This window comes from Eucyclogobius newberryi, unplaced genomic scaffold (genome assembly GCF_026437365.1).
Source record: "Eucyclogobius newberryi isolate DKJ021-1_F unplaced genomic scaffold, fEucNew1.0.hap1 SCAF_11, whole genome shotgun sequence".
NCBI lineage: Eukaryota > Metazoa > Chordata > Actinopteri > Gobiiformes > Gobiidae > Eucyclogobius > Eucyclogobius newberryi.
This window is the reverse complement of record NW_027315735.1, coordinates 5,195,468-5,223,429: the sequence shown is the minus strand read 5'-3', so window position 1 is coordinate 5,223,429 and position 27,962 is coordinate 5,195,468. Positions and strand designations below refer to the sequence as shown.

Here is a 27,962-nt window from a genome sequence, read left to right as displayed (position 1 = left end):
TTTGAAATTTGAAAACCTAAATGTTGAGTCAAATCGCTATTGCTAGACTTTCCATATATATGTCAACATGTAGACACTAGATGATAAAAACTAAAACCAACTCCATTAATATCACATTCTGTAGCTAATTAGTAGACAAATTGACAGCTGTCCATGTATCATTTGAAAAGTAGATTATCCACAGTATATTTGGATCAAAGCTGCATCTTACCATCAAAACAATGAGGACACCGAAAATAATTCATAATGGCACACTTTTCCACCGCCGCTGTCTGAGCTAAAACTGCAGCTACAGTCCTAGTTTTGATCCCTTTTTCTTAGCGCACACTCGCTTTTGACATCATTTAAAACAGAGAGATAATATGAGTCATATGAAATCAATAACAAGACGTGGATATAGCAGAGCGCAATGTAAGGAAACGTTGATTGTCTTATGCAAAATTAGAATATCCAGTATATTGTCTTTCAGAAAAATGACTTAAATGGCTGTAAAGAGATTTTTCTACACTCATTTAATTAGTGTAGTATTAAAACAATACTTGAACCTCAAGCAAGACATTTATAGACATGTTTTATCCTATTTCTTATGGATTACCAGAACATCGGAATTAGCAGAAGCCGGCACCATTTCTCCTCAAGATCTCGTCCCGTCCCTTAATCTACATATTTAAAAAAAGATTAGGTATACATTTTTGACAATATCACTCATCCCTACCTGGACATATAGTCTAATAACATAGACAACGACAAGTGTAGTGTTTTTGTAACTCCCTCCATATCATTTCTATATGTGGCTCTGACAGAAATATTCATCCAGTGCAGCTTCCAGGCAAGACAATGGATCACATGACCAGGGCAAACTGTTGATTTGAAACTCAATAGTATTTTTACCACTTAAGACCAGTAGATTTTACATTTTGTCCAATTCCACACATTCCTTTCGGTCCAGACATAGCAAATGTAAAACAAAACCACTCCAATCGATGCCGTGCAGTGCAAGGCCATTCTGGCAAAGCATCGCTAACTGGAATACAACTTCTTTGAGTTCTTTCAGTTTTCATATTTCTAAAAAAAACCAAAAAACAATCTATCATCATTATTATTTCCTTATGCATTATTTGTTTTTGGATGCCTTAGATTAATCACAGCATGTTTTATTATTTTAGTGAACATCCATTGCAGAACTTTGAATATATTTTATCTCACTAAACATGAAATAATTACTATTCAATATTCTTAGCATAATTTGAATGTGGGTGAACTGTAAATGAGTAAATTCATAGATTATATATTGCAAAATCAGATCTTTGTTCATTGTCTTTATCTAATGATTAAGCATTTTATCAATCAAAAACTCAGAGTCATAAGCATCGCTAGGATTGACAGAGCACTGATCCGTCTTCACTTCTCTGTTTGCAAAAGCCGTTTTAAACCCGTTAATGGCCATAAAATGCATGCGCGTGAATTGCTAGTGATGTGAGAGCTTGGAACTAGTTTTATTGATTCAAATCTACCGTCTTCCTTTCACGGTTTGAAAATTAAATCATGCTGTTTTGAGCACCACATTGTGTTTTGGTCAGATAATGAAACCTCTTCTACTGGTATGAAGACAACACTAAATGCTTTAATGAGTTCTTAGCTTATTAAAAGATTTCTAATAACTCGATAGTCCATAACAAATTCAGAGATATCATCAATTTTGCACCGAAAAATTATTGCACCTTTAAGAGAACAAAAACAAATGCGAAAGTGTTAATTCTTGTAAATTATCTTCTGAGGCCAGTTGTGTAACACGCTGCTTTTATTAATGGCCAACGACTAAAACAGCAAAGCACTGATAAGAATTCCTTGAAGGTGGACATCAAACGCGCTGCCTCTGGGGCTGAGAACAAGGGCCCCGCTTCGCTGACATTTTCCCTGTTCACACTCGCATTGACTCAAAGAGCTTGGTCACGCCGAAGGTTCAAGTGCGAAAATATGTTACAAGTTTGGGCCGTGCCTGTAATCCAAGAGCGCCCCAGTTCTATGCAGTCTTGGGCTTTGACTGGAAAGCAAACGGAGTGGCCCGTACATTCATCATCCATCCTCATGAAACACAAGAAACAGCCAACTGTAATAGGATATGCTATTTTCATATGAAAGCATATATTAGTTAGTTAGGAGCACCCTGGAGATGCTTAGTTATTTTCTTTGGGGAAATGCAAACGGCCTCATTACAGTTCCCTGGGGTACTCCATAGTCAGGTGATAGAAACTCCCGACTCTGACTATTTACTGCATGTCCTCCCTTCTCTCGCATCCCCCATTTCACACTACTACGCCTACGGGCACAAAATCTTACAAATAAAAACTAAAAAGAAATAAAACTAGAGCTAAGTCTTGACTAGAGGTGGGAGATGTGTAAAAATGTATAATATTGCAATTGTTTTGGAGATTTTATAAATTTAAATGTGGAGTATACTACTAAACGATCATAAAATGCTAAAAATAAAACAAACGTGTACAATCCCCCAATCCAAATAATAATTGCACATTCCTGCTGCAATGTTAAAATACTGTCTGAATATTGTTACAAAATAATACAAAACAATAATTGAGATAGTCATTTTTGTCAATATTGCCCTAGCAATAAGTGAACCTCAGCTATCATATATAAAGACACATTTTGGCACAGTTATGTTGTATTGCCCTAATTTTATGTAAATATTGTAAGTGGGAAAGTTAAATATAGGTTCACTGGGACAATTACCAGTGTTTAAGGACATTTTGTCAGCAAGGAAATAAACATTTATGAATAAATATTAATAAAATTAAAGAAGGTACTAAATCATGATCAGTTAACACAAAAAGAAAAGATTGCATTTGTTTGTGGTTTACGCCTAAAGATTGCACTAAAACCCTTTAATGGTTTTGGAGTTGGTATAACGTTGCAATAATAAAGCTACTTTGAATACATTAAACACAATAATGTGTCTGAAAACAAAGGGAATATGCTATACTGAATGAGTGGTTAGCAATGCAATGCAAAATGGCCAAGTGAAAGCATCTGAAAATGAATAGATGGGTTAGGTTAGGTTTGGCTTGGAGAACAAATATCCATCTGAATACCTGCCTTTTGACAGTCACCCGTCTATGTTTATCCATCCACTCTCAAAGCAGGATTACCCCAAAAGCAACCCAGAGCCAAGTAGCTCATTTCCACTCGAACAAACAAAGAAGGCGGGAGGCAAAACGGAGGGAAAACGGCATCCACTGGCAAAAGGCGCAGCAGTAAATTTCACCCGAGTAAACAATATGGGAAGCAGGCCAAGATCTTCTCCACACAATATGGTTAATTCTTCAGTCTAACAAGAAAATGGACTCCTATTTCAAGTAAAGAGCCGTTCCTTAATGACAGTTATTGAGCGTGCTTTGAGTTGTGACATGCCAGAGCTGTCTGAAGTACTTGAAAATCCGGGGAATCGGAGGTGGGCGGGGGCAGCAGGTCTTTTGCCTTGTGCTCCATGGTCTCAGTCCAGCTGGCCTTTAGAATATGGATTATGCAGTGGTGCAGCTAGGCTCTGGCTCCACAGGGGGGCTGGACTGGGTACCCAGCTTTTCATGGACTCCCCGCCGAGACCTCTGGTGAGAGGACGCTGAGAGCCCTGTCGGTTCTCAGCGCTGCTTCATTCACAATGTGGCGGACACTTGCCACATCAGCGGCATACGGCAGGGTGCGAATGAAAAATTGCAAGGAGAAGAAAACAATATTTCAAAGGCGGAGAAAAGGCGGAGGTGGTGGCTCGGAGAGGGGAGGTGGGGAACGTCGAGGAGGGAACAGCAAGCAGATTGGTGGCAGATATGCAAAAGCACATGACTGCCAATCATAATGCCCGCTGCTGAAGAGAGAATGGTGACAAGCATGAAGACACACTTGTTCATTTCAATTGGACATGCAACCACAGTCAGACATTTTGGAAAAGATAATGTGTGATCCACAGGGATGAAAAAATACTTAATTTTGCCAATTTCTTTGGGCAAATTCTACTAACTTGATCTGAATATTTTTTTTACATTTGCATTAAAGAGGTTAGGTTAACATTATAGGAACATTCAAAACTCTGAAGTATTTTTTATTGCTTAAGATTGAGTATGTACTTAGCATCTACCCCTGATCCCTGGTCTGTCAATAACATCTGTCCTGACTTTGGTGTCGTAATAATCATAAATGATCATCTATTGTGTTCATAATATTGACACTGATCTTTTGGGTTTATCGCTAGTGCTAAGCTATATACAGGTTATGTTAAATATTGAAATTATTATATATATATTTTGGCAGATGTGAAAGATGATTTCTTTGTTGCTAAATTGACATTGCGACATAGATGAGCCCCACATTCTAAATTCAGGCCACAGAGCAGAGCGGAGACAATTTATTATGGAAGTTGTGTTTTACATGTATTATTTTTTGTGTCCAAGACAAATTTACTTCTCATTTCACTTTACTTACCACATGTTGTGTTAACACCAAAATTGTCCTCAGCAAGTGAAAAAAAAAGATCACAATTCTGCGAGGTGCAGCTGTGCAGCGGCTCTACCTCTGGAGCAGGTCTGGGGCGATAATACATGTCCAACTGACAGCCGTGTGCCACCGCATCCTCAGCTAAAGTTAGGGGGGGTCCTAATGTGAAGTGGCAGAGCAGACACAACGGTCTGCGCGGTGGGGCGTTGGAGCAGCTAGCACAGCATGGCTAAATGGGGCAGGTGATTTCCCATCTCCTGCATTGCCCTCCAGGCACAGCCAATCACTGCCCTGCCAGCCACGCAGGGCCGGAGAGGGAGCCGCGGTCTATCTGGGACCATGCATTATTCACACGCACCGCTACGGCACTAAGACCTCCACAAAGCAAGGGCCTCAGGTTCCATCAGTGCCGACTTGTTTCCAATCTATTATTGATGGCAACACTACACCCTATACTTTTCCCTGATTTACTGGATTCTATCATTGTTTCTATAATAAATGCTATTTCCAGTAAAGTCTGTGCAAATGAGTGGAATGTTCTCATAGTGTGGTGCCAGTAGGTCCCTCTCGTATTGGAATCATTTAGATTTGGCTTTAATTACACAAATCTACTGTAATATGGTCCGACTAAAATAGGACTTTCTGTAGCCGAGGGTCAAAGCGTGGAGACACAGCAACCTAAGAGCTGCGTGAGAATCATCAGTCACGCCAAAGGTAGCTTTGCATGCAAAATTAATTTTGAGCGTGGAGACCTACAGTTACACATAAGTGAAATAAATGAGCTATCCCATTACAACATCATGATCATATGTAGCCTCTGGTAAAATGGGAATACTTCAGCCACTGCTGTTTAAAATGTGCATGGGATTTTTGTAAATGTAGAAGAATAACAACGTATCAGTAATTGTTTTTCATTAGTAAAATCATATCAGAGACATATCATGATACACAGCTAAATAATAATTAGTGATATCATAAATTATTCGACTCATCTCCAAAGAACAGATAACAGCTTATTGTACCATAAAAAAAAAAAGTTCAATAATTATTAAGTCTGAACTAGATGCCGTTTGATGTTTTCAGCTGTATTATAATAAGTTAGTGAGCGTGGTCCTCCAGACATGACACCAACCTTCTGTCAATCAATCCAAAATGTAACCATCAATGATTATCCCAATAACTTCTTAAAACACAATTATCACAGTATCAAAGGAAGCTTTGAATCAGATTAGAAAGTCAATTGACACAGGACTACATCAAACAATAGATATACTTTGCATCATTTTTCTTCAAACATGTTGGAAAGTTGATGCTTTTGAACTTGGAGTGGCTTGCGTTTCATTGCGTGTTCACATTATTACCGTGCACACTTCAAAGATCCGGCCAAAGTCTCTTCAGAAAACACAATCAATCTGCTCAGTATGCACGGCCGGGACAGTGGGCCATCTCTCGCCTTTGAGGGTGTCGGCGCGTTTGACCGATGGGCGCTCTATCCCCCAGATTGTGGCTAATCATCATTACCGGCTGCTGAAACAATGACTTTCCTTCAGCTCGCTCAGCTTGAAGGGGGCCACCGGGGATCTGCTGCTTTTCTTATGGCGGCTTAAGACTGGAGTCAGGATTTGAGGAATTAAGGCCGTCTTGGACACAACAAAATGTGTGCTCTGATCGTCCATCCGAGTCATCAGCCTCGGCCTGGTGTGCACCCACATCTGAGTGTGGATTACGCTTGGGTCACTTGGGTGGAGAGTGTGTAACTTTAGTTTTAGACAGCTTGAATTGTATTTTAACCGTGCGCTGTGTCAGGATAAACAGCCTTGTGGCGGTCCAAACTCCATAACGATTGAGCGAAGTTGCACCAATACAAAAATGTATTGTATAATTTGTGTCCTCGATGCTTTTTAGCTTTCTGAGTAACACCAGATCCACACCAAGAATATATCACGGGTAAATTAAGCTTCAAACCGAGTCTAAAATGATATCAAACAATGGAAAAGACAAAAAAAATGATGGATTTCTCTCTTAATTAAAAGAAAATGCAGATGTTACATCACAAACACACAAACACAGCAGTTTGAGAAACACTGGTCCAAACATCACGGACATCAGCCCACTATTTGCAATCAGAAAACAGGGAATTAAGGGCAAATGTAAAGAAGTGCTCTAGTTTGGAAATAGGCCCAAAATGGACAGCGGATTATGAAAAATGACTTCTTCCTCCCAGTGCTTAAAGGTTAGGTCTCTATTACACAGAGAGCAAAATGTCAGCAGTATCCCCTGAAAGACTGGACTGTGATATTAATGGAGAGTCCAGGGAACGGCTCTCCCCTGACTGAGTTTCCCCTCCACCACACACATTACTCATTTAGGTGTCAGCCACCACCTGGTGCATGTAACGCTAACATCTACAAGCGAAAAGAATACAGACCTCCCTGGTACACACTTCAGCTGTGTGTTGGAGAAAAGAGTAGATGACAAAATGAGACACAATCTACTCAAGTCAAGGGTTTATTGGAAGCTATAGCTGCAGTAAATGCAGCCCATGCTTCAAGTAGCCGCAACTGCCCGACCCCTTGCTATCGCTACCACTTCATATCACCTCAATTGAATTTATTCTGCAGCAGAGTGAACAGGAACGAAGTAAACCAATAAAACACACTCACATGACCTAGTAAGAAAGCATTAGGTCGAGTATATATTCTTGTTTTTGTTGCTACTATATGTGACTTTAAACAAACTGACTTAATGTTTACCTGCTTATTTGGATTAGCGCAGCAGTGAATGACCTTAGTCTGAGGCGACATGTTGGACCTTCTCCCAATTAAATGTGACGTTGCACAAACCATGTGTCGGAGCTGCTCAGAGCCACAATGATTAATCAACTAATCATGGCTAGTCACTGGTAGACTATGAAATTAAAGTAATGGCTGTATTTTGATAATAGTAATCGTTATTTGGACTATACTGATACATACAAAAATACATTTGACATTATGAAAAAAACGATGACTGATCAATAATACACTTTTTTTTGTAAATGTTCTCTATCATCAAGTCTTCAGTCACCACATTTCAACTTATTATTTGGTTGAAAGTGTATTTAAAAAGTCTCAATTGAAATGCAAATAAACCAAATGTCTGGTACTGAGTGGTGAATAAGGGACTGGTTAGCATATTAAAACAATATGATTTGGTTGAATGTACAGTCTTATTCCAAACATTTTAAGCAGCAAATTGTAAAATGACAAATGCATGTAAATTAAATGTGCTTAACTGTCCCATACAGTAAATACAGTGTTGTACTGAACAAAACATGACATCATTTGTTTTTGTTGGATGACAAGTTACACATAGCCCTCCTAAAGGGCCAAGCAAGCCCCCCAGAGTGTATTACGAAACAGCCAGATAATGGCACATTGATCCATCAACTGAGAATGCAGGAAGACAATGCAAAAGAAAAGTAACTTTACATTTCTTATTTGTACATCCTTTTCATAGTCTGATCAAATAAAGCTATTTTTATTTTTCACTTAAACATCAGCATATTTCTTGGTGAGTAGTTGCTCTTTTTCAGTTTGCAAACTTTTACAAAACGATGCCAGAAGCACAACAGTGGTGAGTGTGAAACGCACAAATGCAGTTTCCACTTCACTTGTTTAAGGTGCACACAGAACTTCTTTTATCTTGGAGCGCGAGTGTTGCCTCTAAATGCTGCGCTAGCAAAGTGACTGTCTCATCATCCAAAATAAATGAGTTTGATAAAACATTAAAGAGGAAGACGTCCACAAAAAAGGAGAACAAATTGTCTTGATTTTGTATCCCTTTACATTTTCCTCCTGACCACAGATAACCTTATCATATTCCTCAAAGCCATCATCCCAGCAATTTCCATGTAATCTAAGCATGCTACACGACTTAATACACGACACGACAACATAAACGACAATGAATGGCATGTGCTATGGGAAGGCGATATACACGGACAACATGACATAATGATTTAATATGTAGTACGCCGGATCATCAGTCACGTAGCTAGCACTTTATCCGAGATGTAAAATGCCTCTTGTATGAGGCGGTGGATTATTTGTGAGTAATATTCTCTTGCGCTAGTAAATATATTGTGTCATGCAGCGGAGGGTGGAAGAAAAATTATCTCTCAAGCTGTTTTAATGAAGTCCCAAATGTCATCCTCATACTTTCTACGGCAGAACTTCGCGAAAAGTCCCGGAGACACCGACCGTCCCTTCTGCGGCTTCAGCGCGCAGCAGCAGACGACCAACAAAAACAAAGGGCTGCGGGGAAAGGGTCAGCGGCGGGCCGTAAATGGGCAGGTAGTTGGGCCCGTTAAAGTCCATCTATGTGACAGAAGATGTTTGAGGAAGGCTGGGAGAGCTCTGATTGGTTTCTGATTGGAGGGCTATTGTGCTGGCAGACTGGTTAAGATGAAGAATGGTTAACCAAATTGATTTTAGTCAATACAGCAACACAGAAAACTATATGTACGCATTATTAGAGAAAAATGCCAATGTATTTCGGTAAGTGCAGTGAGAGCGTCAAAGGCTGGGTTTAAATGAGAGCTGAGCCACTTTTCTTTCAACAATTGTCTAAGGAGCAGAGGGGGGAAGGGTGGGCAGCCAATTATTGAAGTGCTAGGACTGTCATTTTGAGGCAATGTTTGGTTTTCTTCAACATTGTATTAACTTTGGCTGAGGTAAAGGCAGTGCATTAGTGAGAAGTGAAAGATTTGGCAGGTGTGCACAACTCGTTATAGAAGGAAATTAAATCCACCGTCCTTAAGTCCACAACTGCAGTCCCGATTGCACTACTTTTCTACAACAACGTTCAATCAAACCATATATAATGCTTCAAAATGTTCAGATAAATCCCTGAATGTGCTCATAAAAATCATTGGGACATTCCCTCTGACATTCCTGTTAGTATATGTCTTTATTTTCAGAATTACAGAGGTCATGGCGGCAGAACTGCCAAAGACAAAAGTCAAAAGAATGCACTTCAGTTCCTCCGTTGAGTGTCAGTGGAGTAATTGTGGCATCAGAACACTCTGATGAATGTAAAAACTGATGAAATTCACATTGAGAAACAGTCATATTTGGCTAAAGTGTTTCTGTGAAGCAGCAATGTCATCAAGAAGTTTGTGCTCATCAAAGCCCTTCACATTAGCATCAGCAAGATAGAGACACAAGTTGTGATGCGGCATAATGGGAAATGATTATGTTCAGGGCATCTACACAGAGATATTCCATGAACTAGAAACAGATTTGATGTTTTGTTGAAACTCCACTAAAAAAGTAAGCAGAGCAGAGATTAAACAATCAATCACATCATTATGAAAGAAACTGTAATCCAAAGTGTGTCCTCCGGTGTGATATGAAAATTCAAAAGGAAAAAAAAAAAAAGTGACACAAAACAAGCAGATTTGAAACGTTTAGACTAAGAAATATATGTTAGATTCTTTTTTTTGTGTAAAATCCAACGTTAAATGTGCTCAGATCAAAAATGTTAACATAAACTGTCTTCAACATAAGCACTGGTGCAGCTGTTCAGCACAATAAGATGATTGTCTATTGCGTATTTAGAGAAAATGAGAGTAAAAGAAGTTTACAGGGAGAATATAGTTGTAGTGAATATTCAACAATGATTGAATAGCAATTACAAACACCCATCATTTGTTTTCTGAAACTGTCAGACTAGATGACTGACTAATTGCTGTACTGCAGAAAGTCCTGTGCGTAATGGCAACTATGAAAACATCGCAACGCACGACTTCTAATGGGATTTTACTTTGATGATAAGAGCCTTGTCTTAAAGCCCAAGTTGAGCCGGCAGAATGCTTTTACTTTCCCAATTGATTTATAGCTGCAGGTGAAATGCATCTTTAATATCGAACGAAGAATGTAGTGTGGACTTTGACAAGAGATAAGATAGATAGCATACAATATGGTAAGAGCGTTGCTTTGTTGCATTTGTTTCGTAAAGTCAATGTTCTGACAATCAAAAACCCTTTTCCTCTAAGCAGCAAATCTCTCCTTCAGCGCTTGACAACCTTCGGAGCTGCGGCGCGGTCGCACAGCTCCTGCGGGCCATGTTGAAAAAGACAATAGGTGGAAACTGCTCTAACCTATTTGCCAAATGGTCTGTCATCTAATGCCCCGCTGCTGCTCTATTGTCTAATCCGACTGCTGAGGCCTCTAAAAGGATCCGTGGGCCTAATAAGATGAATGGGCTTTGACCCTGGAGCTGCTAAAAGGCAACCTGGCCAATTTATCTGAGTGACCTCTACTCTTGGCTTGGACGGCCCTCACCTCAGCTGCAAAAGCCTTAAGGCAGGATCGATAGTGGGAAAGCACAACAGGCCAAAAGATGAGCGCACGTCTTGATTCTGCACCTTAATATCGGACTTTGATATACAATAATACAAAGTTAATCTCCCTTTCCATCTCTATACTGTCTAAAATCATGTCAAGTGCACGATATTGTGGCTCTATATAGTGTCTCTTAGCTTGCACAGTGCATTAGCTGTTTGCCCACCAACAAAACCTCTGAAAATTAATGTCCAGTTTTGACTAATAATTCAATAAATGAAACACGGAGTGATATTTATCGTGTGTACACTAACAGGGATGTTTTATTGTTGTGTGGTAAGATTTGAGCAGTAGAATAGTAACTTCTATGATATTTACACAATTTAAGTACTTTTAACAGGCTTTCTGTTGTTGTATTATGTTCATTTAGAAAAGGGCTTATCAAGTTTTAAGATTATTGTATCATGGGAATAAAAAAGTGTTCTTCTCAATCTGCAATTCCAAAATAGAAAATTCAAATTTGCAAGGGCAGGATCATGGTTTTTAATTTTGAAAAGGCAATTATTTATCCCCCCCACTCCTTATTTTCACTTGACAGTAATTGAGAGAGAGGAAGCTAAATTAATTTGATTTCGGTACTAAAAAAAAAAAAAAAAAAAAAAAAAAAAGGTTTTACAAAAATTGATGAAAGGAAATACAAATTATTTTTTTATTGACATGACTTTAGACAAACGCCTGAATGGCAGAGTTAAAAGGGTTGCAATATTGTGGTCAGGACCAACCTTTTTAATAATTGATGGTGAAAGGCATGCTAAGTACTGCAGGTATTTATGACATGTATTTATAGAGTTCAGCGGACACACGTTTCCATGTACAACACTGCTACATCAATAACACAAATAAATGGCTGTGTTAGGGCTAAAACTGTCCCTCGTGAGCACACCATTAAATCCGCGATACAGACCAACTCTGCAGAGACTATGTGGTTGGGGACTCGCCTAGTTAAAGCGTTTGGTTCATGTTTGGAAGTTTTCTTGTTTCATATTTAATTTGCAACAGGAGATATTATAACAAGACAATTTGTTTTCCCTTGTTTTACCCAACAATCCGGTGGGAGTTGCTTAAAACAACATCCATTAAGGGATTTGTGATCAAAAACTTTGTTATCACCTAAAATATTTGCATATCGGCTGGGAAATAAATCAGCGTTAATGCAATCACTAAATCTCATTTCTCAGGCGACTAATGTAATATAAGGCAACAGGAGAAAAAACAGAACGTGGAAGATCAACAGAGTCATGGCTAACTTCATTATGCAAACCACAGTGAAGGCTATCCAAGGCGGGGGTAGTAATCTGGAGAACTGTTTTTGTGAGAGAATACGGACCAAATTAAGGATTCTGTTTCATGTTGTGCTTGTTGGTGTTGGGTTGTGTTCAGCGGAGATAAAAGGCCCGACTCGGATGGGGACGAGGGGGCAGGATGCGAGGAGAATGTCGTATGTCTTTGAATCAGTTTACATGGGTTACTATATCAATCGTTGGCCTCAAATCTATATCTGCAAAGTGCTTAGGTTTGCATTGGTGATTAGATGAATTGAACTGAGAAGAGTGTGTTACTTGAGCATCCCTGCATGGTGCAGATACCTAATGCTTTCCCCCTGCCTCTGAAGTGACCACAGTTTCAGGATGCTTGGCTCTGGGCACTTGGCCAGAAAGCTTTATGTATTCTGATATCATTCATTTTTAATCAGGACCAGAATATCCTTCCAAACCTCCAGCTATGGTTGCCCACTGTGCCAGTATATTTTCTTATGTTTTGTATTACCTTTTGGTGATTTGGTCATTGTCCTCTCTCATGTCTTCCATGGTGCAAGAAAATATTCCTCTGGAGGTGTGTGGGTTGATATATACAGCACACTCCACAGATTGTCCTATTCCTTCCTCATGGCACTAGAAAGCATGTTACTTTAATCTTCTCGGCTACTAAATATCAGCTCCTCTGTCCTTTCAAACAGTTTGCTTTGCCTGCGATGGCTGAAATACTGCAGTTTTGTTTGGCAACTACAAAAATGTGTAAGATAGATAATTGCTAATCATCTTAGCGCTTCACTGTTCACTGAATATTATACTTTTTCAGAGTTAGTATTTCCAGCAGTCCTCCAGAAAATTATACATTTCCCACTATAGCATATAGTGTAGTGACTGGAAGTATATTGTGTGTTCAGCATATTTTCCGTGGCTCCTCGACTCGATGTGCACAACCCACTCAGTGCATACAGGGGAACATGCTTCTGCTGGAGGAAAAGGACAGGAGAGGCAGCAGAGTCTTCTTCAGTGGTATAATGAGTTTGACAATGAAAGTGACACTGTGTCCTCTCTGGACCTTGCTGTGTGATCAATCATAACAATGGCTCACCATTTCCTCCTCTGGATTCTGACCTTTCTCCCTTAAGGAAAGACAGAGGTGTGTGGGTGTGTGTGTTCCACCAGGTTTCATTTGGCCATTAGCTTCTTTCCAATCAGCTCGTCGGGTGACTGCACACATAGCAGTGTCCTTTTGGTGAAAGATACCATTTTAAAATCAGCTCGCTAAGAGAAGCGCTTGAACCTGCTCTTTAGGCACGGATGTATAGCGTCTGCAGAAACTTAAAATAAGGCAGGCAAGGCAGCCTCTCAGCAGCTCAATTTAACGCTGCTGTACTGCAAAGAGCTGAGCTTCCCAGTCTTCATACACAAATGTATACTCATATTTCAACTCAAATAATAATAATAATATTTTTCACGTATAGTTACTATCATGTCTTCAGCCAAAAACAAAAGATCCTGCTCATGGTGTCTCTGTGTGGGCATATCAATGTGTGAATGGTTCTGTAAACTGCGAGGGCCCAATAATAACATTGAAGACAACAATTCCTGCCAAAATCTGTTCAATAAGCAAAGCTGCACAGGCAAATTTAAATTTGCATTAACAGTGGAATAGAATTAAGCATTTGAAATTGATGTTTTCAATTGATGTTAGACATTGCATTATATTACGGGTCACTAATAAACTTTTACCAAGGTTCAGTCTGAGAAAATTTCCACAAGCTCCGAGGTCTCTGTTTCTTTTATATATAATATATATAATGGTGCAGGATTCTGCTTTTGTTCTGATCGAAGAATCACACTGTGGACTCTGACTGACCTTCCTGCTCCTCTGCATTTAGGCACGTCTTGATTCATTTCCTGATCAGACTCGTTTCTTCATGAATATGAGTCAGATATATAATATAATATAATAATTCAGCTTAACATACAGAAAAACAGAGAAAATATGTGTGCTGTCTCCACTATAAGGAAAGACGCTCGCATTTGAAACACTTTCTTTGCTCTTCTTGAACACGGGGAGGCTGCGCTGCTTGTTCTCTGTGAATGAGGGGCTTATTCATGTGTCAGAGGTTCGGGTCTGCATCGTCCACCTATAAGGGACCTGGGCATTATACATAGTTTTCAATGTGCTGATAATAATGATTGAGCATTCAAGGTAGTTCCAACAGTCACAAAAGAAAAGGCATATAATAATAATAATGAGAACTAAGATAATTATACCCAGCAATGATAACTTGACATCAAACATTTATTTACTGATGTTTCTTGGACATTCTTTGTGCTTGCTATCGGTTTCTTTTGCGGAAAAGAGAGACTTTTGAAATCCTAAGGTACATAAGACATCAATGTCATTTTCATCTAAGCTTCCAGAACAGACAATTTGAAGTTGTGAGAAATAACTTCCTTTATTGCAGCATTGTTAGGACAAGATGAAAGATTCACATGATGAAAACTAAGTGAAATTGAAACTGAAGTCAAGGCCTTGTATGAAACATGTATTGGCGTTTATAAAGATACACTGGTCTAATAGCACCAATGTTCTTTTAATTGTAAACCTCAGAAGGTTAAGGCCAGCGCAACACAACTAACAACACGTTTTAGCATTCAACAATATCATAATTAGGTTCATGTGTTGAGAAAAACAAAGTGGGCTGACTCTCTCATGTTCAAAGAGTTTCTAAGCTGGTTTATAATGGTATACTACAACCATCCAATGTATGCACAGGTTTAAACAGCTCAATAATGCACATTATAATATCAGGAAAAGAGGCAGTTCAGTTTATCTAATTTTAATTACAAGTGTTATTATAAACTCAAGGATTACAGAACATATTTGAGAAAGTTTGTCAAAGTGTATGAATGTGTTTTTGTGGATGAGAAAAAAAATTACCTAGCAAGTTCGGTATTTTTTTCTTTTAAAAATATGACAGTTTTATTTTTCCTAAATTATTATTGATATTATTTTTTATTATTATTTACCTTTATTTATACAGGGGAAACCGTTTGCGAGTCATGCTCTCTTTTAGCCTTTCACACAAGAAATACAAGGAAAGCATTTTCAATTTAGAGTAATTGCAATAAAACAAAGCATATACTTTTGTCACTTAATACATCTTTCCAAAGACATTTAAAATTGCCCATGAAGGAAGTTTGCAAAGTTGAAAGAACATATGTGTATATTGTTCCTTCTGTGAGGACCACGAAATGAAAAGACCGTTTTACACAAATTAAGTTTTTACTAACGGAGCATAATTTATATTCCGACGAGACTCCAAAGTTAAGGAGATCAAAGGTCAGAGTCACAGCTCCATGACAATAGATAAAACAAATATCCCTTCGTCCCACGATAGAGAGGGGAACGGCAATGTAAGAGAATGAGCCCAAATCAATGGGTGGCTTACTGCTTTGCCTGGGGACCGCATAACAGTAACAACACTCAAGGAGAGGGGAGGGCATCCATTTTGTAAAGAAAATAACCTACAATATCCTTCTGCATACATTTTTATTACCAGTGGTTCTTCAGGAAATGTATGTTTACACTTGATGTTGTTTTATTACATGCAAAGCAGTCTTGAGCGCAATCAGTAAAGAAGATAGCGGGCCAGTACATCGCGGCACAAGTGTTAATACCGTTTCCCTATATACACTTGTCTCCTTCTCACAAGAGTATCGAGAAACATGTTGCTACTTGATTGGGGAGACACAAGGCATACATGTAATTATGAACAACAGAACCGGACCTCCATGCTAATCCGCGGTGCCTTTCATTGATATTCATAGGGTATAAAATTGTATCTTGGCTATTTCCGTGTGGCGTGGTAACACAATCACTCAATTAGACTGTGTGATGAAATGAAATGAGTCGGTTTCTCTTGAGGATGTTAAATAGTGGCCCTGGTAATTGTCAACTGCTGAGTAATTTCTAATCAAAGTCGCACGCCTGTACAGCGGACTGGCACCGCGAGTGAGTACAAGCTGAGTACAGGCCAAGACAGTGTTTTCATCAACGCACTGTGTAACTCTGGACAGGAACACCTTATGTTAACTGGTTCAAAGTGACACAAAAGGATCCTGCTTATACTTACCATCCATGCAAAGTCAGTGTAGCATTAGCTTTTGTATCAAATATATTTTATGCATATCATAGGGCAAAGCTAGGTTTCGTTTAATTTCCCCTTGTAATTTCCTCTGCAGCCAGTAGATGGAGAGCTAACACAATCCTGATGACGGAACGCTTCACAGATATGAAGTAATGCATGCTTTCAGTAGAAATTAATGAATTAATTTCTAAACATGAGATGCCAAAGCAATGTTACTCGAGAGCATGTTTAATGGCCACAAACAATAATGTGCCCCTTAAACAAATTCTGTCTCTGGTGGAAAAAAATAGCTTCTGTAATTAATACCATCTAGCTAACATTGCATTGTTACATGAAGATAATAAAAGATTAGGCTGCGGAAGGGATTACAAAAGAGGAGAGGAGGAGTAAGACAAAAGTATTCACCCTGGGCCCATCCAGAACATGTTTCACAATTTCTATTTCATCACATTCACTTTGTCGCTTTTAGTGTTTTTAACATATGATTCGGATCATTCACGCGTGATTGGGTTAAATCCAGTCACACAACCAGAGCATTGCAGAGACTGACCAATAGGAGACAAGACAATTCCAGTCGATTACCATTTCATCCACACATGGACGAAACAGCAAGACGCCTTAAAAAATCTGTTTCAGGATTAATATTTGTAAATTTATGCTGCAAGGATATCCAAAATATAATCACATCATCCTCTCTGCAGGGGGTAGCATTGGTGTGAGCAATGTTTTTCATAATTAGTTGCTGTTGATGTAATGTGGCTGGATTCACAACATTTCTAACATGTATAATCGGAACAACAACAGCACAGAATACTATCATTTGTCCAATTTCAATTGTCTGTTGTTTTGAAAAGGCACTATATTGACAGATGATCAAACTGTTTCCCTGTCTATTATGGAGTCTACTGCACACAACACCAGACAGCTGGGTCCTTTGACAAAAAAACCCCCAAACGTGTATGATGTTATTTATTCTTTTTGTGGTCGTCCTGTGCCATATTGAATTATGAAAGTGGTGAGGGAGGACGATCAATAGGCCAATCCCACTGTCACAATACGAGGTGCGGATCTGAGCGAGCAGTTTGACAGATGGCGTGTCACCTTCGTCTCACGTGCACGCTCCTTCCTGTGCGAGAAAAGTCTGTACTTGTGCGGGGTTTGTCTAATCTTAGAGGGATAGAGTGAGAAAACATGGGGCGAGATGCAACTGTGTGGAGCATGTGTGCGGAGAACAGAAGAGAACACGAGCACATGCGCACACATAGACACACTTCGAGGCGTCTGAGGCTTTCATACTCCCACCCAAAAGCTTTCGGAACTTCCTGCACTTTTGTCTACAGATTGAGCTACTTATGAAGGAGTTAGCAGTCTCCGAAAAACAAAAAAAAGTTCCAACAGTGTACAGCTGCTACGTGTCACGCCACTAATGCAACATGAGACGCTAAGTGAGCATGTGTGTGGGGGAGACGATTGTGTATGACAGGCTATTACTGTCAAGTTCAGAAATTAGTGCTTCCTTGGTGATGACAAAAACCTAAAGAGCGCCATTTGTTTTTACATATTTTATTAGCGTGTGCACAACATGTCACGGGGAGCCAAAAGACTTAAATGCCGTTGGAAATTTAAATGCTAATGCTATGCTCGTTTCTGACAGCACATATGGGTGAAGTGGTTTGGATAAGAAATGGTAATATTGCGAATCCCCATGAGTGAGGAGAGAGGTTGTTGAGTTAATGTTGTTTTGCATTACAGTAAAAACACCTCTTGCCTGCTCACTGGACCTTTTACAAAATGAGGCTTTCATGTTTAAAGGTAGACATCTTTCTTGTGACTCATGGAGGTTAGCATTTGCAGACGCTTTGCTCGGTGAATGTAACGAGGCTTTGTCAAACACTGTAGAAGAGAGCAAATTAGAATGAAATATTGAGTTCATTTATGAATAAGTGGGGCTGAACGGCCTCTTGTCGCAGTTCCAGCATGCATATTCAGTTGATGGAAACCTCTGGATGGGTCATTTCTCTTAGCTGCTTCATTAAATAGTGAAAGTCAAAAGTGCAGCGCTTTCTGACATAAAGGTCCAGAATCTACAGTAAAAAGATTGAACAATGGCACAGATTTTCTTTGCTCAGTGTTCAATGTCTAGAAGAAAATGTTTTAGTTCCAGAAAATATGTTATATGATCAGTAATATATTTTTGAACAGCTAGGGATAACTGATGTTTTATCATTTTTTATATTTTTGAGTATTGTGTTATATCAACTATTTGATTACAGTGATCCTCGCTATATCGCGGTTCACTTTTCGCGGTCTCGCTGCTTCGCGGATTTGCATCAGGCATTTTGTTCTGCATTCTGATTGGCTAAACAGTCTCTCCGCGTCTTCTCTACCTGGGTGTCAATAACGTTATGGATTAATATGTACAAGTACGTTAAACCGCTTGCCAAATTGAAGTTTGCGAGGTCGGTGAGAGCGGCGCGCGTGAGCTTCAATGTTTTATGGAGTATTTCATTGTATAATAACTGTAAAAAAATAAAGGTTTCTACTTCGCGGATTTCGCCTATTGCGGGTTCGTTTTGGAACGTAACCCCCGCGATAAACGAGGGTACACTGTATTTGGATTTTCCTGTACTGGTATTTTACCTCTGCAATGAGAAATATTATTCCAGTGAGAGTAGGGCTGCTCAATTATAGAAAAAATAATAATCACAATTATTCAAAAGATCATTCGCTTTAAAAAGTCAATGGCAACTTAAACAGGTGGAGATAACATCAACTATATGTTAGCATCGCTTCATCACTGCTATTAGCTCCAGGACAAACTGAGTGAGGACAATAAGCCTACGCTCTTCTCTCCTCTGCGTGTATACAGCGTGGAGTTAGTTTAGGAGAGTTTTAGAGCATTTTGCTCTAAATCTGCCTTTCAAATGAGAAACATTAAGCAGTCTGCAGAGAACTGCGGAAAGAGTCGGAGCTCGCGCTGTTGCATCCATTGACTGTACATTTGCATTTACATGTGGGCAGCTCTATTCTAGAGAAAAGGTAGGGCACACAGCAGCAGCAGCAGCAGCAGCAGCACACTGTCCTGCAGCTGCGCCCCTCTGTGAGAGGAGGGAGAGGCGGCAGTGAGAGGCAGAAAAGCAGGCGGCTCTGTGTGTGCACAAAAAATACTTTATTCCTCTGTAAATAATTATTAATCATCACCTCTCGGTTATGCAAATTTCCATCGGGCATAATAATCCCAATCGATGAGCGATTGATTAATCGCACAGCCCTAATTGGGACTTCTGGTCTCAGAAACCTACTGTAAATATTTCAATGATCAGGAGGAGACATGCACATCTCAATTTATATAAAAGTCTGTCAAATTATTCCAAATTAAGTCTGTTCAGTTTTCCCATTTGTCTAATGTATGTTACTATGTCAGTCCAGGCTTTGATCATTGTTGATGTTTGTGTCATCCATTTCTTTGAGATTTCTTGCCGCCAAATGTGCACTCCAAAGCTATCTATTGATTGTGCCCATGGCAGAAGTTTTGACACGCAAGAACATAGTTCTAAAATTGAGTTGGATGGCAATGTCAAAAAACTGTCTGCAGTGTCTTGTTAATTTCTGTCCAATATTTTTGAGCAATAGGACAGTCCCACAACACCTGATCGTGGCTTGCCTATTGGCTGACACAGTTTCACCAGCAATTAGCATTTCATTGTGAATAACGTGACACATTTGTCCTGCAAAATTCCCCTCAGACATGTGATACTGTGGTCCTCCACTGGAATGTACACACATTTTCCCACTCTAAGTCTGTAAAAGCAAGATTACTTGCTTGCCCTTTTTCATATATTTAGTAGAATAGGTGTCCAGATTAGCAATGCATTGACATCATTTTCACTGTCTGCAGTCTTGTCTCCTGTTTCTCTCTCCTTTTTCTCCCCTTCCCCTTGCATGTCTGTTTGTTTCCTCTTACCTGGGCATAGCAAAGCAGGACAAGGCAAGTTTATCTGTACAGCACAATTCATACAAAATGCAATAAAATCTTAAAACATATAAGGACATAAAAGAGAAGAGTGCAAATAAAAACCTTTCAGTCATACATAAACAAAATCGTTTTTAGCCTTCATTAAACATGTTCCAAATTTTAGCTGCATAAAACTGAAACGCAGATTCCCCATGTTTAGTCATTACTCTGGGCACCAGCAGGAGGCCGGTCCCTGAGGTCCTCAGAGTCTGAGATGGTTCATATGGCACTAACATAGCCGAGATGTACTTTGGTGCTAGGCCATGGAGAGACTTGTACACAAGCAGAGCTGCTTTAAAGTCTATTCTCTGAGCCACAGGGAGCCAGTGCAGAGACCTGAGAACAGGACTAATGTGATCAAACTTCCTGGTTCTGGTCAGGACCCGAGCAGCAGCGTTCTGGATGTACTGCAGCTGTTTTACAGCTCGTTTGGAGAGGCCAGTTAGCAGGCCGTTACAGTCTAATCTACTGGAGACAAACGCATGGATAAGTCTCTCCAAGTCTGGTCTAGACAATATACTTTTGATCTTGCCAATGATTACTGATTTGACGAGGCTCAAGTTCAAGTCTGTGGCCGTTTTTAACCCCAGATTTCTAATTTGATTTGTAGGTTTTGGAGCAAGAGAGTCAGGGTGAGTGCAAACATAGTACTCGTCCCCACGGACATTGTTTAATCCATTTTTTACTGTCGCCCCCAGAGGCAACTGTTGTTGTGATTTTGGGCGTAACAAAAGTAAATTGAATTGAATTGAAACGCTTTCTCTTTGTTTCGGTGGGCCAAAGACAATTATTTCAGTCTAGCTATTTCAGTTCAGCTGGAGAAAGTCGTTTTGCATCCACGCACTGATCTGTTGGATGCAGCAATAGAGTGAATCCTCCGGTCCATATTCACATAGATCTGAGTGTCTTATGCAAAATTGAGATAGGACACATTATTGACTGACCTAACGGCAGCAAGTAGAGGTTGAACAGAAGGGGTCCCATGATTGACCCTTGGGACACCCCACAAGTCAGGGGTATGTGGTCTGAGACACAGTTACTAATTTCAACAAAGTTCTTCATGTCTTCCAGATAGGATGTTAACCAATTTAGGGCAGTGCCAGTGATGCCCAAACAGTCTTCTAGTCGAGGGAAGAGGATCGCATGATCGACAGTGTCAAAAGCAGGACTCAGATCAAACAAAATTGCCCGTATCAGTGTTCAGGCGGATGTCATTTGTCACCTTGATAAGAGTGGTCTCAGTGCGGGTTATGAGGTCTAAAACTTGACTGAAAAAAATCAAATGAGTTGTTCATTAAGAGGAAAAATGGGTGTTCAGAAAATAATTTATTGTATCTCCTGAGATTTTCGAAAATGTATTTTTGTTTATATATAAAAGGATTCAAATAATTATTGAATTTGATCATGTTTGTTTGAGATTGCATTACTCTGAATGTTTTTTTCTGCTTGTTGTTTTTTTGTCTACATGTCGATAATTTAGAACTTTTTGATCCACAATCGCAATTTCTTTGTTTGGCAAAGAGCATCTTCTTAACTATTTCCTATGAGGTTATATCACTAATTGGAATTCATTTTGAAGATTCCCCTTCTTGTCATGTTATACCTCCAGCTATTTTATTTTTCTTGCAGATCATTTAGCTTTTTCTCTCTTTGTTTATTTTTTGCTGAGGAAATGGCTTTAACTTTTCCCATCAAAACTACTTTAGCAGCGTCCCAAAGGACAGGCAGGGAGGTTTCCCCAACGTCATTAATGTCTTTATGTTGTTTGACATTTCTTCCCTTCAGTAAGCAGACTGGGTCTACAGTAATGTGGATAGGAGCATGGTCACTTAAGTCTATTATGCCTGTATCTGCCGCAGAGATTTTTTAAATCCGTCTATTCTGGAGTAGATTGTATGTGCATGTGCAAAATGGGTATATTGGCAGGCACTAGGGTTCATCTCTCCATATGTCAATCAGTCCTATATTCTTCATACATTTATGGAATTTGTTATTTATTGCTCCTCTAGTGCCCCTTGAGTTTGACTCATCTAATGTAGGTTGAATATGGAGATTCCAATTGCCGCCACATATTAGGGTTCCCCCAGAGTTGTTTGCAATCAGGTCCATAATATTAGTATTGAAGATGACATCACTCCTTAGTGGAGCATACACATTCAATAAATAACCAGTACGTTAACCAGTATATATCTGCCATCTTTGTCTTTACATTCAAAACTTTGTTCGAATGCTATTTGGTTTGAAAACCAATATGCATGATGAATAGTACAAACATAATTTTGTTAGTTTTTGATGTATTATACCTCTTAAATGTGTAAATATATCATCTATATTTTTTTTCCAATTTTTAGTCATACTTTTAATCGTTTCACTAGATTCAATATGCTGTTAACGTTAAATTATGGCACTTTTAACACTTCCGATGCCCTTGGATTGATTGTATTGATTTTGGTCTTGTTAATTTTCTAATGTTATAAAACTCTGGTCGAACACAACACACACAAACACAAGAACTACAAAAACTTAAAAGAGGTTCATGCCAGAAACATGCTCTGAATGAAAACCTGATCATTTATGTCTGATGAGGGGCTTCCCGAATGCCTCCCTGCCTGCTCCTGGTACCAATCCTCTCAAAGAATTGGATACAATACCTTCACATACCACTACTCTCCTCTGCCACCTTCTGTATATATATTCCCATTTTCCCACAAATCCAATCCCACATTTGGCACTCAGTCAATTTAACATCCAGACGGTCATGCTGCACTTTATTGTGTTTGAAATGTTTCAAGTTAATATTATAGGTATTGAATATATATTCTAATCATCATTATCATCATCTTTTTGAATCAAAAATAATGAATTGAATCGAAATCGTTATATGACTTATTTTCAGGCACAGGCATTGGGTGAACACAAAATGATGCGCTCCTTTGTCTTGAGCCAAAACGCTTATTGTCCCATAGGTAAGTGTACGGTGTCACAAGCACTTCTGCCAGAAACATGCAACTGACCCGTTGTGTGGACTGAGCGTAGATTGTCTATGAGACCGAGGGTTGTATAGTTTCTCATAGAGCAAAAATATCCTATATCCAATGTCACTAGAAAGTAGAAAAAGAGCGGCCAATCCCTGGTAACGAAAGATTTGAAGAAATTGTCCATTATATTGTTGTTGTTTTTTTGAGAGGTTCACAGTAAAACATGTGGTTTAGAATAGAGGTCAGACATTGGAGGAAGACATTTTATTATTATTTTTTGTATTTAGTTTTGTAATTTGTATTTAGTTTTTTAAGAGATATCAATCACTATGAAAAAAAAGTGATCTGTTTACCTTGCAGAACAGCGCCGGCACGTCTCAACAAACAACAACAAACCACTTTGACCCTGAAACCCCTGAAAGAGTTTTGGCAAATAATCAAGTCTGATGTTATGTTGTTACATCATGAAGGATTCATGCACTGGTGTACTTTCAATGTTCTCTAGGGCGTGTCTAGTATTTGTATTTTATTAATCTTATTTAAAACAAATTTATAAAATTAAATATTATTTTCTTAATAACTCAATTTGGGGTTGATGTATCAGGCTGAGAAATAGATTTTCAAAGTTAGGGGCCCCCTACCTAAAAAAGTTAGGGCCCCCCAGCAATTTCAGGGGCCCACAAGCGCGCACGGCATCGTGGCGTCATAAGAACAAGATAAATTAGTTGTTTTAAACCTCGTTATTATATTCTGAATCCTTATCTTCTTGTCAGGGAACAAATCAAGTATCAATATTGTTAAAATAGTAGCATGTAAGAGTTCTGTTGAATACCAAAGCTTGTCAAATAAATACCTGTGGCTTGTTGTATCCCTTTTGAGGGAAAAGCCAAACACACCGTGCAGTACAACAATCCAGCCTCCTTGTCGTACTGACAGTACGACAATATTATTGTCTGTCCCTTTCAGTCTTCTTATAATATTTTTTTTTTTTTCTATTCTGTTCTTCTGTAACTTTTTGTCTTTTGGGTGGTGGGGGTTTTCCCCCTTCAAGGTACTTCCACATCGACATACAGTTTGTGTTGTTGTTTACTCAGTCCGCTATTCAGTCTTCACTTTTGCCACAAAATTAGACCGGGCATTTCCGTGGACACCCGAACAAGACACCCGAACGCAGCGGCCAATCAGATGAACGTTTTCATCAAAATTAGATCACGGACACCGCTCGGCCAATGAGAAGCGAGAAGACTGCGAAGTGGCATGTCTGTCAAAACGAAACTTAAGCCATGAAAATGCCCCGAATATGGCCAAATTACAAGTTAAATCTTGATTTTTTTCGAGGGGTTTGGATACAGGGGCACGGCGAGCGCCCTCCTAATTCAAACAGCGGACCCGCCGGAGATTTGACTGCTTACGGGCCCCGAGCCCCCGTCTATTTCGCGGCCTGTGTATTGTACTGTATTGTCTTAGGGTTTTGAGTCTTAATTGTTCATTTATGCTGGATAATGGGTTGTTGTTTTTTTATTTTTACATGGTAAAATGATTTTCAGTAACTTATTGTAACAAACTTAGTGGTTCTGGGTTGATGTTTCCAAAAAAAAAAGAATCAAAGTTTGAAAAGTAACACATTTGAAAAGGTAAAGACTTACTCAGCTCTTGGCCAGCGGAGACAAGCTCGCATGATGAATACTGCCATTAAGAAAATGACTTGTCTCAAATGTCAGGCTCGAGCCAATGTTGTTGGAATATGAACTGATAGCACATGAACACAAGACATTTCCCTTTTTACTGGCTTTAATGTTCTTGCCGGGAAAGTGTAATCAAGCCTCATTATTTTAACTGCCTGTCACTCTCTCCTATCATCACTTTTCTTAAAATCATTTACACTGAATGCGTAATGGACATGGTTCACTTAGATTATACAGCTGTCAGCAACTTTTACGAAGAATCAAATTATTGAAGTCTGAAAAGAGTTTCAAATGGATATCCTACCAAAATGTAAAGTAAAGTTTCGATTAACATTTTACTGTAAAAATCCACATGTTCTATATGTGAATGTCTAAATCTCTCTTTAGTGAGCCTTTGGTTATTTTAGGATATTGTGTCAAGTTCAGAAGTGTGTTTAGGATATTTGGTTCAGTACGTTAGAGCTATTGGTGGCAATATATATATATATATATATATATATATATATATATATATATATATATATTTAATTTAATTTAATTATTTTTTACAACTACAGTAGTCTAACAGTCAACATTTTTTCACTCTTTTCTCATTATTATTGCTCCTAGGCATGTTCAAAATGACCACTTTAGAATTAATCTCTTTTTTGTTGTCAAAACAATGGCAGTTATATATTTTTTCATGAAATAGTTTAGCTCCGATGCAAACCATCTTAAAATAACACAAGAAAACTTGACACCTAACCGTTCTGTATGCACTGCCTCCATTTGCTACAACAAAGCCTTTTCCCACTTCAAACAGAGCACCTCAATCCTTCTTCTCAGGTTCCAGCATGATCAAATTTTCACTTTAAAACATTGTACCTTTTAATCAACTATTGTGCATGCCCACTCAACCGCTACAGACATTCTGAGCTAAATCTCACAGTGAGGTGCACAAAGCTATCTTTGAATACGCCGGCCCATGGGGAAACTTTATCAAACTGTTCTCACTACTGAGAAGGCGAGAAGGAGCAAGGGACTAACAACTACTCCACCGCAAGGCCAAATGTGATTGCAGTTAAGAAGGCATGCCTTTGATCCAGATGCAAGCGCTCTCACCGGGTAAACCCAACATGCTGCCACTCCTGTCACCCAATCACAACCTTGTTTCCAAGGCTTGGAATGATACAAACTGCTGCTGTGGAAATCTAAACCGGGACTGTTTTCCAGGACAGAAAAATGGCAGTGCTGAAGACTCGAAAAGACGGACTAAAAACTAAAATTGACACACTGTTAGTTGTTTTTTTTTCTTGATTTTTAATCAAAATGATATATGTGTGTATATATATATATATATATATATATATATATATATATATATATATAAATACATATACACACACATACACACACACTGTAAAATTCCGACTCTAAGCTGCTACTTTTTCACACGCTTTGAACCCTGTACCCTTTACAACGATGCAGCTAATTTAAAGACTTTTACTGGCTAACTGCCTCTAGGGACGCTCTAGCAGAGAGTTCACTCACTCGAGTACAAGCGCAGGAGCAGAGCCAGACGTGGAGGAAGACAGACACAGTTAAATCCACTCAGTAGGGACTGTTCAGATGTGTTTTCTGTGTGTTAAGCTTCAATATGCTGTCTGTTTTATTACAATCCGACTCATTCACAAATTAATTAGTCTAATTAGGAACTGAATGTAGACACATCTAAATGCAAAGATACGCATGGAGTGACAATTTATAACCGCAATGAAAATATAAAATAATTTCTTGGCAACATTATACTTTTACTGGGATTAGCGGGCGTTTGAGTTATTGTGTCAGTGGCATAAAGTTGTTTCAATATGATCTGTTTTCTGTAGCAACTGCCTCACTTGAAAACATGTTGACATGACCGGTCTAGAATGGAGCTCTCTAAAATTTTCAATTTGATACATTTGACCAACAACGACAAAAACACATCACTTAAGACTTTTACAAAGAAAGCATGCCGTACTCACCCATTTCATTGTCCGATTTATTGTCCATTTCCGTGTCGGTGAGCGTGAGTGCCGAGTTGGAGCGGCTGGAGAGGCACGAGTTCTGACCGGACTTTGCCCCCGATCCCCACAGAGCCATGGTGCGTTCGGGGGACACGGGCTCATGGTTATCTCTGTAGTTGCCAAGCGGGTGGGACAGGCCGGTCTCGGGGCACAGAGCCAGGCCCCTGCGAGCTGCGGCTGAGCGCTCACAGAAGCCCAGCTGCCTCAGGGAGAACGTCTGCCCTGTCAATGACACCAGTTGTAAAGTTAACAAAGCGAGCAACAAGGTGCTTAATGGCCGAGAGCGGGGCCACTTCACAAAAACACTTAACCTAAGAGCAGCAGAGGGATGGGAGGGGTAATTGGAAAGTCTTAACAACATCCTCCCAATCTACTTAGCACCCCGCAACTGATCAAGATGCTAAAAAGCAGCACCATTAAAGTCAAATTAGGTTTGTTTCCAAGTGAATGCAAAGAGAAGGATAAATATAGACTGGATAGATGTCAATTAAATACAGCTATTCCTGCAAACACAAGTGAGGTAACCATTAACTAATACCTTAATGATTATTACAATGTATTCCACCTTCAAGGCACTCAAAGCACTTTACTAGGCAGTGTGGGTGAAGTGTCTTGCCTAAAGAAACAACTGCATTTCTTATAGCACCCCACTGTGGCATCTGGTGTTCCCGGGTCTCCCATCCAAGAACTGACCAGGCTTGTCCTGGCTAAGCAGGTATGGCCAAAATATTTTAGATCAAATAGCAAAGACATTTTTTTTCTTGAGCAACACATGAACTAAATTACGTGTAATACATGTATTTTCTGTCCGTGCAAAGCTGAACAAAAGAAAAATCAAATGTCTGCTGTCTTCTAGAATTTCTCTATGGAAATGGAATAAAAATGGTGTGCCAGGCTTCAAACGACAGTATCATAGCAGAGTAAACACACTCAGGCATTT

General features: G+C 39.2%; 2 protein-coding genes across 7 annotated transcripts in view; one reads left to right on the top strand and one right to left on the bottom strand.

The window, feature by feature from the left end:
• The window catches only part of elovl6 (ELOVL fatty acid elongase 6), a 557,878-nt gene that overhangs the window by 387,982 nt on the left and 141,934 nt on the right, over window positions 1–27,962 (top strand). The gene's annotated exons all lie outside the window — the stretch shown is intronic.
• The window catches only part of LOC140348922 (teneurin-3), a 263,968-nt gene that overhangs the window by 218,622 nt on the left and 17,384 nt on the right, over window positions 1–27,962 (bottom strand). For 5 of the 6 annotated variants that reach the window (XM_072435086.1, XM_072435102.1, XM_072435094.1 and 2 more), the window contains exon 3: window positions 26,981–27,244. In XM_072435086.1, the coding sequence (XP_072291187.1) occupies window positions 26,981–27,244 (264 nt within the window). The remainder of the gene's footprint in view (window positions 1–26,980; window positions 27,245–27,962) is intronic. The other variant, XM_072435127.1, reaches the window with a different exon arrangement.